The sequence below is a fragment of the Barbus barbus genome (assembly GCF_936440315.1).
Source record: "Barbus barbus genome assembly, chromosome: 3".
NCBI lineage: Eukaryota > Metazoa > Chordata > Actinopteri > Cypriniformes > Cyprinidae > Barbus > Barbus barbus.
In genome coordinates, this window is record NC_136731.1 from 24,035,902 (window position 1) to 24,048,095 (window position 12,194).

General features: G+C 38.4%; 1 protein-coding gene across 1 annotated transcript in view; it reads right to left on the minus strand.

Moving 5' to 3' along the window:
- Positions 1-1,939: 1,939 nt before the first annotated feature.
- Positions 1,940-12,194, minus strand: part of LOC306858544 (adenylate cyclase type 9-like) — a gene marked incomplete at both ends in the record, with an annotated part of 77,490 nt that continues 67,235 nt past the window's right edge. The window contains 5 exons of the mRNA XM_079399120.1: positions 1,940-3,233; positions 3,370-3,393; positions 4,552-4,694; positions 8,724-8,883; positions 11,724-11,932. Coding sequence (XP_079255246.1) covers positions 1,940-3,233; positions 3,370-3,393; positions 4,552-4,694; positions 8,724-8,883; positions 11,724-11,932 — 1,830 coding nt within the window. The remainder of the gene's footprint in view (positions 3,234-3,369; positions 3,394-4,551; positions 4,695-8,723; positions 8,884-11,723; positions 11,933-12,194) is intronic.

Consider the following 12,194-nt stretch of genomic DNA (forward strand, 5'->3'; position numbering starts at 1 on the left):
TATATATGTTACCTACATTATTGCCAGTTCTTGAAACTGTTATGCCACTATGGTGACTTAACTGGCAACATAATTTGTTGTCTCTTTAGATTTGAGTACAGTTAAAGTTTTATTTTTTAACATTTGAACTAATTGAATTACATTTTAAAACTCACGATGTCAGCACACGATAATTAAAATCAAAGCCAACATGAAATGGCACGCTCATACTCTCTTATGGCATAATTTTAAGTGAAACATTATATTCCATGAGAAAAAAAGTAGGATATGATTTAATTTGATCCATCAGGGATTGATTAGACCAGGGGTACTCAAGTTCAGAGGCCAAGCGGGCCGGATTTAAACCACATAAAATGTGAAGTTACAGTTTGCATCATAAGACTTTATGACAATATTTGCAGTTTTACTGATTTAGAAATGGAGTTTATCACTTATATAAGACTTTCTTGATTAAATACATTAATCTTCTGAATGATGCTGGCCACAAAATGAATGCATGAATGTTGAGTACCCCAGGATTAGACGGTGGAAGTAGACAATACTATCTTTTTTCCCAATTTTTGAGGATGTTTGACCAGAGTACGTCCAATTTTAAAACGTTGTTTTCAAATCTATCATTAGGCCTATTTGCTATTATTGCCATAATCAGTTTACTATTGAATTGCTACACTACCTACGACAGTAGCCTAAAACAATGTTATTTAGCTACTGATTACCATTATTTTCCAGGCCTGCACAGCCGAAAAGTAATTTCAGAGGTAGCGCAAGTTTAAATTTTGATGAAAGATTGCAGACATTTTTGCTTTTACAACCATGTGCACTAATGAATCATCCAGAATAAGATTAGGCATGTTTTTAGGAGAGTAAATGGGGTCAGTGTTGATTTATGTTGACTTGTAAACAAACTTCCTATATCTTAAAAGTGACTGCCCATTTTTATATTTTATGTAATATTTTGTGTAAAGTCTGAGAGTCACAGTAGCTAATGCATGAATGCATTTTTGTCCTTTAAGACTATGATCTTATTAGCGTTAAGGCAAACTTGCGCATTGTCTTACACAACTGCACGTTGGTCAGCCAACCAAGCATTTAGTTGCAGAATGAAGAGCAACAGGAAAAATCACGAAAAAAGAGACAGAAAGGCCATAATCAGACACTTAGGAATACATGCATCAAGATAAAGCGCTGTAGAAATGTTTGATATTGTTGATTGTAGGTGATTTTAGCCCATAGCTTGCTCTACATTTCACTAATACTTCTTCACAGACACTTTTGGCCATGCACCAAACGCAATGGTTTTATCTCAGGTCTTTTACAGATGATTTTTGAATACTGACTGATGAACGTCCAACTGAGAGAACTCAATTTATCTACAAATATTCCAAAATATACCAAATATTTTCACAAAAATTAAAGCGCTTTCTAACATCAAATTTACATGCTAAATCTTTTAGATCTTCAGCGAAATTTTTGTTTGAGAAACCTTTTTGAAAAATGCCTCATATACTGTATATTGTTATCATCCTAAAGGCACTTCATTAAAAGAAAACCATTCACGAAAGGCGACAATAGTAGAAGCTAGAGGGAAATAATATTCAAAATAAAATTAGCGGAAATAACTGCAGTCTATTTAAGGATGGGACTTCAGGTCTGTGCCGTCCAAATGCATCTCGTCTGCATTTCGTATCCCATGTAGAAATGGTTCATGTGGCTCCTCCGAGTTTTTACAGTCCAGCACCACCATCCAGATGTGAAAGTATTTCCATGTTTGGCTAGTGCTATAAACACTTCAAGGTTGTGTGCTTAAAGTTTCCACATAGGCGGATGCAAATCTACACTAGCATACATCCCTAAACACGCCTGTCCCGACAAACTCAATGGAGAGCCTATGTTTAAAGGGTTAAAACCAACAGCGATAACAATGTTGGCTTGTTTCAAGTCAAAGTTTTGTCATTTCGCCCATGTACGCAATTTCTCCGTCCATTTTTGCAACAACCTCTGCGATTTCCGCACGGACAGGAGGAGAGGTCAAAGTCGGGTCTGGTGGTTTACCGAAAACTGCTGGATTTGCACTCAAGCTGGTTTCTGGTATGCAAGTCAGGCCAAACGCAGATGCAGATCGTTGAGTCTTTGACGTACCATTGCTTCCAGTCTTCTCAGGAAAGTCTTTACCGGCGAATCCCTGTCCGGTAAGTCCTGAGCTCACAGAGAACGACGTGCCTACTCTACTAGCACTGGCCGTTGGGACCATATTGGCGATCTCATCGGTGGGCGAGCGGCCGATGCTGCCATCCACCTGCGCTCGGATTTCTGGAGAGACCGAGAGCTGGTATTGAGGCACAGGTCCGCTGTCTGGGCTCTTCGGGTAAAGGTAGGTCTTCATTTGACCCTTGCCCTTCACGTTGACGGTACCGCGGTAGTTGAACTCGTAGTCCATTCCACTGAGCACGCAGTAGCTCTCCTCGCTAACTTGAACACGACACTCCACGCCAGTCGTGTCCATCCGGCTTGCGATGTTCACCGTGTCGCCCCAGATGTCGTAGAGTAGCTTGGTGGTACCGATGACTCCGGCGGTAAGAGGTCCATGGTTGAACCCGATTCGCAACTTGAACTTAAAGCCTAGCATGTTTTTATTAAAGTCGTCCACCACGCGCATCATTTCCAAAGAAAATTCGAAGAGTGCTCGCAGGTGGGCATGTGGATGGGCTTGACCGCTACACTGTTGCGTATTGAGCCCAGATGCCGCCATGTAGGTGGCGCCGATCGTCTTGATCTTCTCGATATTGGAAAAGTCGGATTTGCGCAAGAGTTCGTCAAAGTCCCCGATGAGTTCGTTTAGGACGCGGTAGCACTCCTTCCCACCTTCATAGCTCTCCTCGTAGAACTCGCTGAAGTTGACGATGCTGGCAAAGATGACGCCCACGTTGTCGTGGTTCTTCGAGTAGCTCTGAGTCACCTTCAGCTGCTCGGCCACGTGGATGGGGATGATGTTGCGCAGGAGCCAGTCGGCCTGGTCCCGCATGTTTTGGATCTTGATGCGGTGCTGGTCTGCTTCCACGTTTCCGTGGTAGTGTAAACGGTAGCTCACCTCGAACTCACGGTTTAGGAACCAAACGAGGAGGAGCAATAGGAAGAAGGCAACCAAAGCTTCCGGGCCGAGCAGGTCCTGCAATTGGGTCGAATCTTCTGCAGGGGATTGGACATCATTAAAGCTGCTGTTGAAGTCACTGGATCTGGTGGATACAGAGAAAGACAATTGCTGAAACAAAAATGAAAACTCTAGGTTGAGAGTTCTTCAGTGGTATGCTAGCATAAAATCAATCTACTAAAATAGGAAACAACAAGTAGTATCTGTAGTCTTAAACCTACCTCAAAAATAAACGTTCCCAAGTACTATAAGAAAAATGACAGCAAAAAGTTAGCTTTGTATTAGTTTTAGCATAACATAACTAATTTATGAAAGTCCAATAAAAACATCACAATTCATAAACTTGGATAAATAAATATTTAAATACAAGGATGCATTAAATTGATAGAAAGTGACAATAAAGACATTTATAATGTTACAAACCAATTTCAAAAATTTTTTTTTTTTTACTTTCTACTCATCAAATAATCCTGAAAAATCAGTATGTTGTTATAATTTTTGAAGGAGAACGTGACATTGGAGACTGGAGTAATGATGTTGAAAATTCAGCTTTGATCAAAAGAATAAATTACCTTTTAAAATATATTTAAAATTAAAACAGGTATTTTAAATCTGGATGATTTTCACAATATTTCTGTTTTACTGTATTTTTAATCAAATAAATCCAGCTTTGGCGAGTCATTTAAATGTCATTATTATGGAAACTGCAACTTTTTCTTCTCACAATTCTGACTTTTTTTCCTCACAATTGTGTGAAACTACAATTACAAAAAAAAAAACTTAGAATTGTGAGACTTAAATTTCTTAGAAATAATGTTGCAACTGAGAAATAAAGCAAGAATTGCAAGATATATATTTTTATTTTATTACTTTCAATTGCGACTAGTCAATTTAGTCAGAATTGTGAGATATAAACTCGCAATTCTGAGAAAATATCAGAAAATATAATTTGTATTTTATTACTCGCATTTGCATGTTTATATCTCACAATTCTGACTTTATTTCTGTCAACTGTGAGTTTTTATTTTACAATTCTGAGAAAAAAAAAGTCAGAATTGTGAGATAAAAAGCCACTATTACCATACCTTTTTTGTTTTCAGTGGTGGAAAGGGGCTTCCATACTTTTTCAACTTGTTTTCCAGTTAAAATATCTAAAAATCTCATCTTTTGTACTAGCACAGTTTTTTTTCACTTGCTTTTTTAAATAAAGGAAAAGAAAAAAACTGCATTAAGTCAAAATACATTCTCATATTTAAGACATTTTTCTAAAAACAAGTCTTATGCAGTGTTGTTTCTCAAGTAAATGGATTTCTAAATATTTAACTCAAAGATGACAAAAAACACTTTTGCTGCTGTGTGCAAAAGTTCTGTTTATATATTGTGTATTGTGTGATTGTTTGAACCTGCAAGGGGGGCTCCAGAGCACACTGAGAAAGGTGAGTCCCGCAAGCGTAGCAAGGCTTGAACGCATCCAGAAACTGAGCTGGCAGAAATTGCTGTACTGGATGATGGCAATTATGACAGCACAGCAGGTGAACATGGTGAACTGGGGAAAAGAATGACATGAATTAAACATGCTCATGCTCGCAGAAGAGTATGTGCAGGATTGCACATTACAGACATATGTGCTTCCCTGACTCAGAGCAGCATCAAATTGCTTCAATTACTGCATCTTTGCTGTCTAGAGGTCACAGACACGTCTATAAAAAATTATATAATAGATATGTACTGTACCATACATTAGTGCACACTTAAAAGGCATTTAGACCAGCATGCACATTTATTGTGTTTTGCTACTCTTTTACTGCATATGAAATTGTATCTTATGTTTTAACAATAAATACTTTCTATTTACAGCTGCTTTAGAGTGCTTTTGAAGGAAATCTACACAATAAAGGACCAAGAAACTTTTCAAGCAGGCAGAAGACGAGGATCCTCATTTATTAAACTCATATTGTCACACCCATGGACGTTTTGTGTTTTCATTCCCCATGTGCTCTGTGTGACCTACTTTTTCCTCATGTTTGATTGTGTCATTATGTTCAGGTGTGTCTAGTCATTATCCTCATTTACATTCCCCATATAAGTTGTATTCATTTCAGTGTTTCTTGGTCTGGTCTTGTCTCTGTGTACGTGTACGTGTTTTTGCTGCCTTCCTGTCCTGAATTGCCTTGTTTGGATTATGTTAAAAGACTTTTGACTTTCATCTTCAGCTTCATGCGAGTCCTTACTACACTGAACCGTGACAGAAGACCGGACCTTATAAAATAAAGCGGCATGTTTCCCCGTGTTTTGTTTTCTGTTTTTTTTTTTTTTTTTTTTTTTTAGTTTTTGTTTTGTTTATGGATGCCGTCCTCGTCCTCCTGCTGGACCACTCTCTCGAGGACCACACTAACAACTTTGTGTTCCTCGCCAACCTGACACACTACCCGGACAGCTACCTCTGTTCGTTTTATCAAACTGGACTAAACACCACCACACGAGTGCAGCTGTCCGGGGAGGGTCCACGAGAGAGCCTCGCTGCCTTCATTGAGTGGGTGCTGGTGTCCTGCAAATCCCCGCTCACCTTGGACATTGTGGACGACGACATCAGCCCCACTCCTGACCCAGAGCCCAGCCCACCATCTCCCCGTTGCGCGGACCCAAAGCCTGAGCCCACCGCTGACGGAGAGCCAGAGCCCACGACGTCAGACCAGGTGCGAAAGCCATGACAGCACCATGGCTGAGGGTGAGCGATGGTCTACGGATTGGGATATATATGCAGACATGCCCCCTCTTCTCCTGCCTTCATATGAACTGTCTGCCCGTCCTGAACCGTCTGCGTGCCCAGAAACGACCACGGATGTCGTTCCCCTATCCACCGCGCTCCCAGTATTGGGAGTGGCGATATGGTGTGTGTGGGCAGCGCACACCATCCATGAACCCTCTACCTATCTGGATTTCCCACCCACCCTTCCTCTTCTGCCTCCTCCTGTCATCCCTGTTTCACCATCACCACCAGTCAGCCCCTCTGCTCACCCTCAATGCACCATCAGTGCACTGGATTCGCTGCAGGTCGGCCAGTCTCCATCGGTGTCCCTTGGATCCCTTGTCTCCGCCTCCAGCCTCTGAGTCCTGGACTCCGCATCGGCCCTTCGACCCAGCAGCTCCACCATGGCTCCTAGTTCCCCCCTCTCCGCAGTGGCCCGTCAGTCCACCAGCTCCTCAGGGCTCCCTCGCCCCTCCGGCTCAGTCTTGGTCTGTCGTCGGCCAGCCGCCACGGCGGGACTCCACTCCACTGGCTACACCTCGTCTCTCCGGCTCTGTCAGGCTCCTCCTTCCCTCTGGCTCCACCTTGGTCCTCTGTCGCTCCGGCTCCACCACGGCCTTCTGGATCCCCGCCTCGGCCATCGTCAGAGCCCTCTGCTCCGCCTTGGCCCTCGGGATCCTCTGTGTTGCCCTGGCTCATCGGCTCTCTGTCTCCGCCTCAGGTTCCTCCACCACCTGCTTTGCCGCCGTCAGTCTGCTCCCTGGAGTCGTCAGCCCTTCCTCCACCATGGCTCCACCGTGGGCCGCCATCATGGCTGTGGCCTGGGTCCTGCCTGGCTCCTCCTGCTCTATGTCCCTCCTGGCTCCGTCCTGACTCCTCCCTCCATCTGATCCACCCTGGCTCCTACTGTTTCATCCCTGGCTCCTTCCTCCATCACCACCCTGGACTCGGTTTATCGTCCTCCTCCCGGTTATCTGGCCACCTCCTGAACCTTCTCTAATCACCTTTTTCCATCCCACATCCACTCCTTTGTCCTCCTCTGAAGTCCCCCTCCGTCCCTTCCTTTTTCTCTGCGGCCTTCTCTCTCTGCGGCCTTTTTCTCTCGTGCCTTCTGGGAGGGGGGGACGATCTGTCACACCCATGGACGTTTTGTTTTCATTCCCCATGTGCTCTGTGTGACCTACATTTTTCCTCATGTTTGATTGTGTCATTATGTTCAGGTGTGTCTAGTCATTATCCTCATTTACGTTCCCCATATAAGCTGTAAACAGTTCAGTGTTTCTTGGTCCGGTCTCGTCTCTGTGTACGTGTGTTTGCTGCCTTACTGTCGTGAATTGCCTTGTGTGGATTATATTAAAAGACTTTGACTTTCAGCTTCATGCGAGTCCTTACTACACTGAACCGTGACACATATGTGATCCTAAACTCTGTGGATTTAATTCTGCTTTAAAAAGGGATCAACAAATTGGGATGTATACATAAATATTTATTATTTCAAACAATTACACACTACTGTTCAAAAGTACGTGGTTGGTAAGTGTTTTTTTTTTTTTTTTTTTTTTCGAACTAAGTCTGTTATGCTCAGCAAGGCTGCATTAATTTGATCAAACATACAATTAAAAAACTGTAGGCTAATATTCTGAAAAATATTTACAATTTAAAAATGATTTTCTATTGTACTATACTTTAAAATGTAATTTATTCCTGTGATTAAAGCTGAATTTTCAGCAGCATTACTCCAGTCTCCAGTGTGACATGATCTTTCAGAAATCATTCTAATATGATGATCTGATGCTCAAACATTTATTATTATTATCTGTGTTGAAAACAGTTGTGCTTTTTTCAGGATGGATTGATTGTAGATTTGTTTATTTAAATAAATGTCTTTACTGTCAAATGTGATCAATTTAATGCATCCTTGCAGACAAATGGCATTCATTTGTTAAAAATAAATATTACTGACCTCAAACTTTTGAACCGTATATTAAGCATGCATTTGTGACCCTGGACCACAAAACCAGTCTTAAGTCGCTGGGATATATTTGTAGCAAAAGCCAAAAATACACTGTATGGGTCAAAATGATTGATTTTTCTTTTATGCCAAAAATCATTTGGACATTAAGTAAAGATCATGTTCCATGAAGATATTTTGTAAATTTCCTACCGTAAATATATCAAAACTTAATTTTTGATTAGTAATATGCATTGCTAAGAACTTTATTTGGACAACTTTAAAGGCGATTTTCTCAATATTTTTTTTTTGCACCCCCACATTCCAGATTTTCAAATAGTTGTATCTCGGCCAAATATTGTCCTATTCTAAAAAAAGCATGCATCAATGGAAAGCTTATTTATTCAGCTTTCAGATCATGTATAAATCTCAATTTCGAAACATTTACCCTTATGACTGGTTTTGTGGTCCAGGGTCACATTTTATTTTGATTAAGAATAATTCTATTTTGATTATAAGAATAAATCAGTTTCACAAACCTTGTGACTACAATTTTTATTATTTAAATGCTATTTTAGTATTTATTAATATTTTTATATTCTAATCCTAAAGATGGAGGAAATTAATGGAGGAAAATGTTGCCATCTGAAACAGGACAAAGACTGGGTTACTCTAAAACAAAATAAAAAAATTCCAGTGAATGTGAGCAGTGCTATTGTAGATATCAGAGTACCATGGTATTAACATCACTGTACTACTACAGTACTTTTTTTGTAGGAAAAAGACTGAACTGTTAAACAAATACAATTTATGTTTAATAAAACTATTTGACATACATGAAAACCCTTTCACAATATCATTGCTGCTGTGTTTACCTGTAGGGAGTCATGCATATTGCAGGTGATATGAGAAAACACAGCCACTGCAGGTAAAGACACCAGCATTGCTCCGATCATGTGACGGGGAACCCAGCCAGAAATGGCCCAGAGGAGGGTCATGGTGCAGTTCAGTACTCTGTCCAGGTAAAAGGCTCGTCTGTAAAGTAGACAATGAGATTTCTCATTTCTCATACATTTAATCAGATTCAGGATTATACAGAAACAGCTATATGCGCTTTGTGTATTGTGGATTATGCTGCTATTGCCTTGGTCCCATTTTAAGACTGAGGAAATGGCCTATTCTGAACAACAAAACATCCCAATAATATACTGGAATAGGAGTTAAAAGAGTTAAAACTTTCATAATTTAAGCCAGCTGGTTCCTTGGTGTTTATGGACCTTAATTAGAGTAGATGCCATATTTATTTAATGTGATCCAGGGTTGTTATATTTAACTAAAACTAAAACCATAAAAAAATAATAAAATAATATACAATACAAATCATTTGAAATAAAATAAAACAATAACTATGGGAAAATAATACAAAAACATTTAATAATGGATTTCTAATGAAACAAACAAGATGTGCTTTAACTTCAGACTGTCAGCTTTAATTTGAGGGTATTTACATCCAAATCAGGAGAACGGTGTAGGAATTACAACAGTTTGCATATGTGCCTCCCACTTGTTAAGGGACCAAAAGTAATGGGACAGAATAATAATCATAAATCAAACTTTCACTTTTTAATACTTGGTTGCAAATCCTTTGCAGTCAATTACAGCCTGAAGTCTGGAACGCATAGACATCACCAGACGCTGGGTTTCATCCCTGGTGATGCTCTGCCAGGCCTCTACTGCAACCAAGTGTTACAAACTGTTGTAATTGAAGCACATCTTGTTCGTTTCATTTGAAATCCATTGTGGTGGTGTATAGAGCCAAAAATGTTAGAATTGTGTTGATGTCCCAATATTTATGGACCTGACTGTATATAGACATCACAAAAAACTACTAAAAATGATAAAAACACAGAACAAAATGTCCAAAACTTCTAATTTAATCTAATTATAACCAAATCTAAAATTAGAATGACAAATATAAAAATAAAAATTCTAAATATTAATAAAAACTATAGTAGTATCTCAATGATACTAAAGTAACACTGATATGAACAAAAACATGGTAGGCAAAGTATCTATTCAATTCCATCATGCAGACAATATAACACTGAAAATATTGATATTGACATTTTTATCAGACAGTAAAATCAAATTTCCCCACAATTTCCAGACCAAACCAAATTGCAAAGAGAAATATTGTTAAAAATTACTGCCAATGTGTTACTGCCCTTAAAGGAATAGCTCACCCGAAAATGAAAATTCTGTCATTATTACTCACCCTCATGTTACTCCAAACCTGTATTTAAAAAAATGCTGATAGTGAAACATATTTGGTTCCCACTGACTTCCATTGTATTTTCAGTCAATGCAATAAAAAGTCAATGGGAACTGAGACTGTTTAGTTACAAACAAATCATTTGGAACGAATGAGGGTGAGTAAATGATGACAGAATTTTCATTTTGGGGTGAATGATCCTGTTACTGAATGCAAATGAAACACATTTAAATTTTTTATTTTAGCTACAAAAGGATGCTAAAGCTTTTTAATATGAAACAAACATCTGTATCAGCCTGGAACAGATCCAGACGCCTGCTGGTTGAAACAGAGGCTAAATGAGTAATTCCTCTACATTATTTAACACGTGTATCATTCTTTGAGATAAATAGTTTTTTAGCTCAGCCCCATTCTTTTACAGCAGCAATATCTGCAAAAAAAATGTAATCTCAAGACGCATGAAATTCTTATTGAAAACTCTAAATTCGGCCTGACAGATTACAAACATCAGAGACATTTCTGACAGGTATACTAAAAAGATAATGCAATTTGATCTGTTGAATATTTACAGCAAGTAAACCATTTATTTTTTTTACTTTTGGCCACATCTACAAGGCAGGTTTAATAAGGCATAGTTCATTCAAAAATTACATTCCTAGAATCAATTATTCACCATCATTTCATTCTAAACGTGTACAATTTTCTACAAATATAGCATGGCATGTTGGACCATTTTGATTATACATTAGGGGTATTAGAGTGAACTAAAACCATAAAAAATGGTTACTTACAATAAAGTAAACGTTAACTGAAATAAAAAAAATAAAAAAATTAACATTACCAAGGCAACATTTCATATTTTTGTTTAGCTTAAAATGAAGTACTAAAACAAATAAAACTAAATTAACTACAACTAATAAATAAAAATGAATAAAAACTATATAAACAATAACAAAAACTACTAAATAAACATAAAATCAACACATACATCCAGAAATTAAATTATTAATTCACCCTAATGTCATGATCAAAAATTGATTTTGTTTAAAGCTAGAATGACGTGATGCAATGTTTGATTATATGCCAGGGTTATTATAGTGTATAAAACCATAAAAAACTAAATTTTTGATACGTGAAATAAAATAAAAATTAATTGAAATAATACAAAATATTTATCTTAACAAATATATATCTTATTTTATTTAATCTAGCTGCCAAATCAACATTTTAAATTTTTGTTTAGTTTATTTTTATTTGCTACTAAACCAACTAAAACTAAATAAACATTTAATAATAATAATAATAATAATGACTTGAAAAATTCAAAAACACAAAACAAAATTAATAAAACTAACTAAAACTAAAGTGAAAACAGAAAATACAAAAATAAAATTTAATTCAAAATACGAACAAAATCTATCCTATGACCTTTTTTGCAGTTTTGCAGTTTTGCCAAATCCATTCACCATCAATGTACAGAACAAAAAACGCAGTTCTGAAAAATTCTGAAAAATATGCTCTTTTATATTGCATGAAAACCAATCAATTGTACAGGTTTGGAACGACATGAGGGTGAATAAATGATCGTAATCTTTACACTCACCGTACTGCCAGCACTAGGGCCAAACATTCAAGCACAGCTGCAACTGCAGCCACTATGAGGGCAGGTGTGGGCAGGGGCTGTTGGGTAACCAGCGGTCGCAGGAAGCAGGCCACAGAGAGAGCCAGGAGAACACAACAGCACAGGAGCATGTCTAGGAAAGAGCTGAACGTTGGACTGGCAAAGGTCTGGACAGGAGCCTGTGTCTTAACCTGACAACAATCAGATAGAAGACAACAAGATTATTAATAAAATCAAGAACTTTGATTTGAAAAAATACTGCCAGCAAAATGCATCCCATTAAGCATTTATGCATTTCAAAAGGCAAACCACCAGAGGGCAGTACAGACAGTGCAATAAACTTTGTCCTTGTGATGCTTTCTCTCTCTTACTGACCAGTTACAGACCCTGATTGAGTTAAAACCCATTATAAACATTGTGACAGCGTGATAACAAATGAAAAGTTACATATAA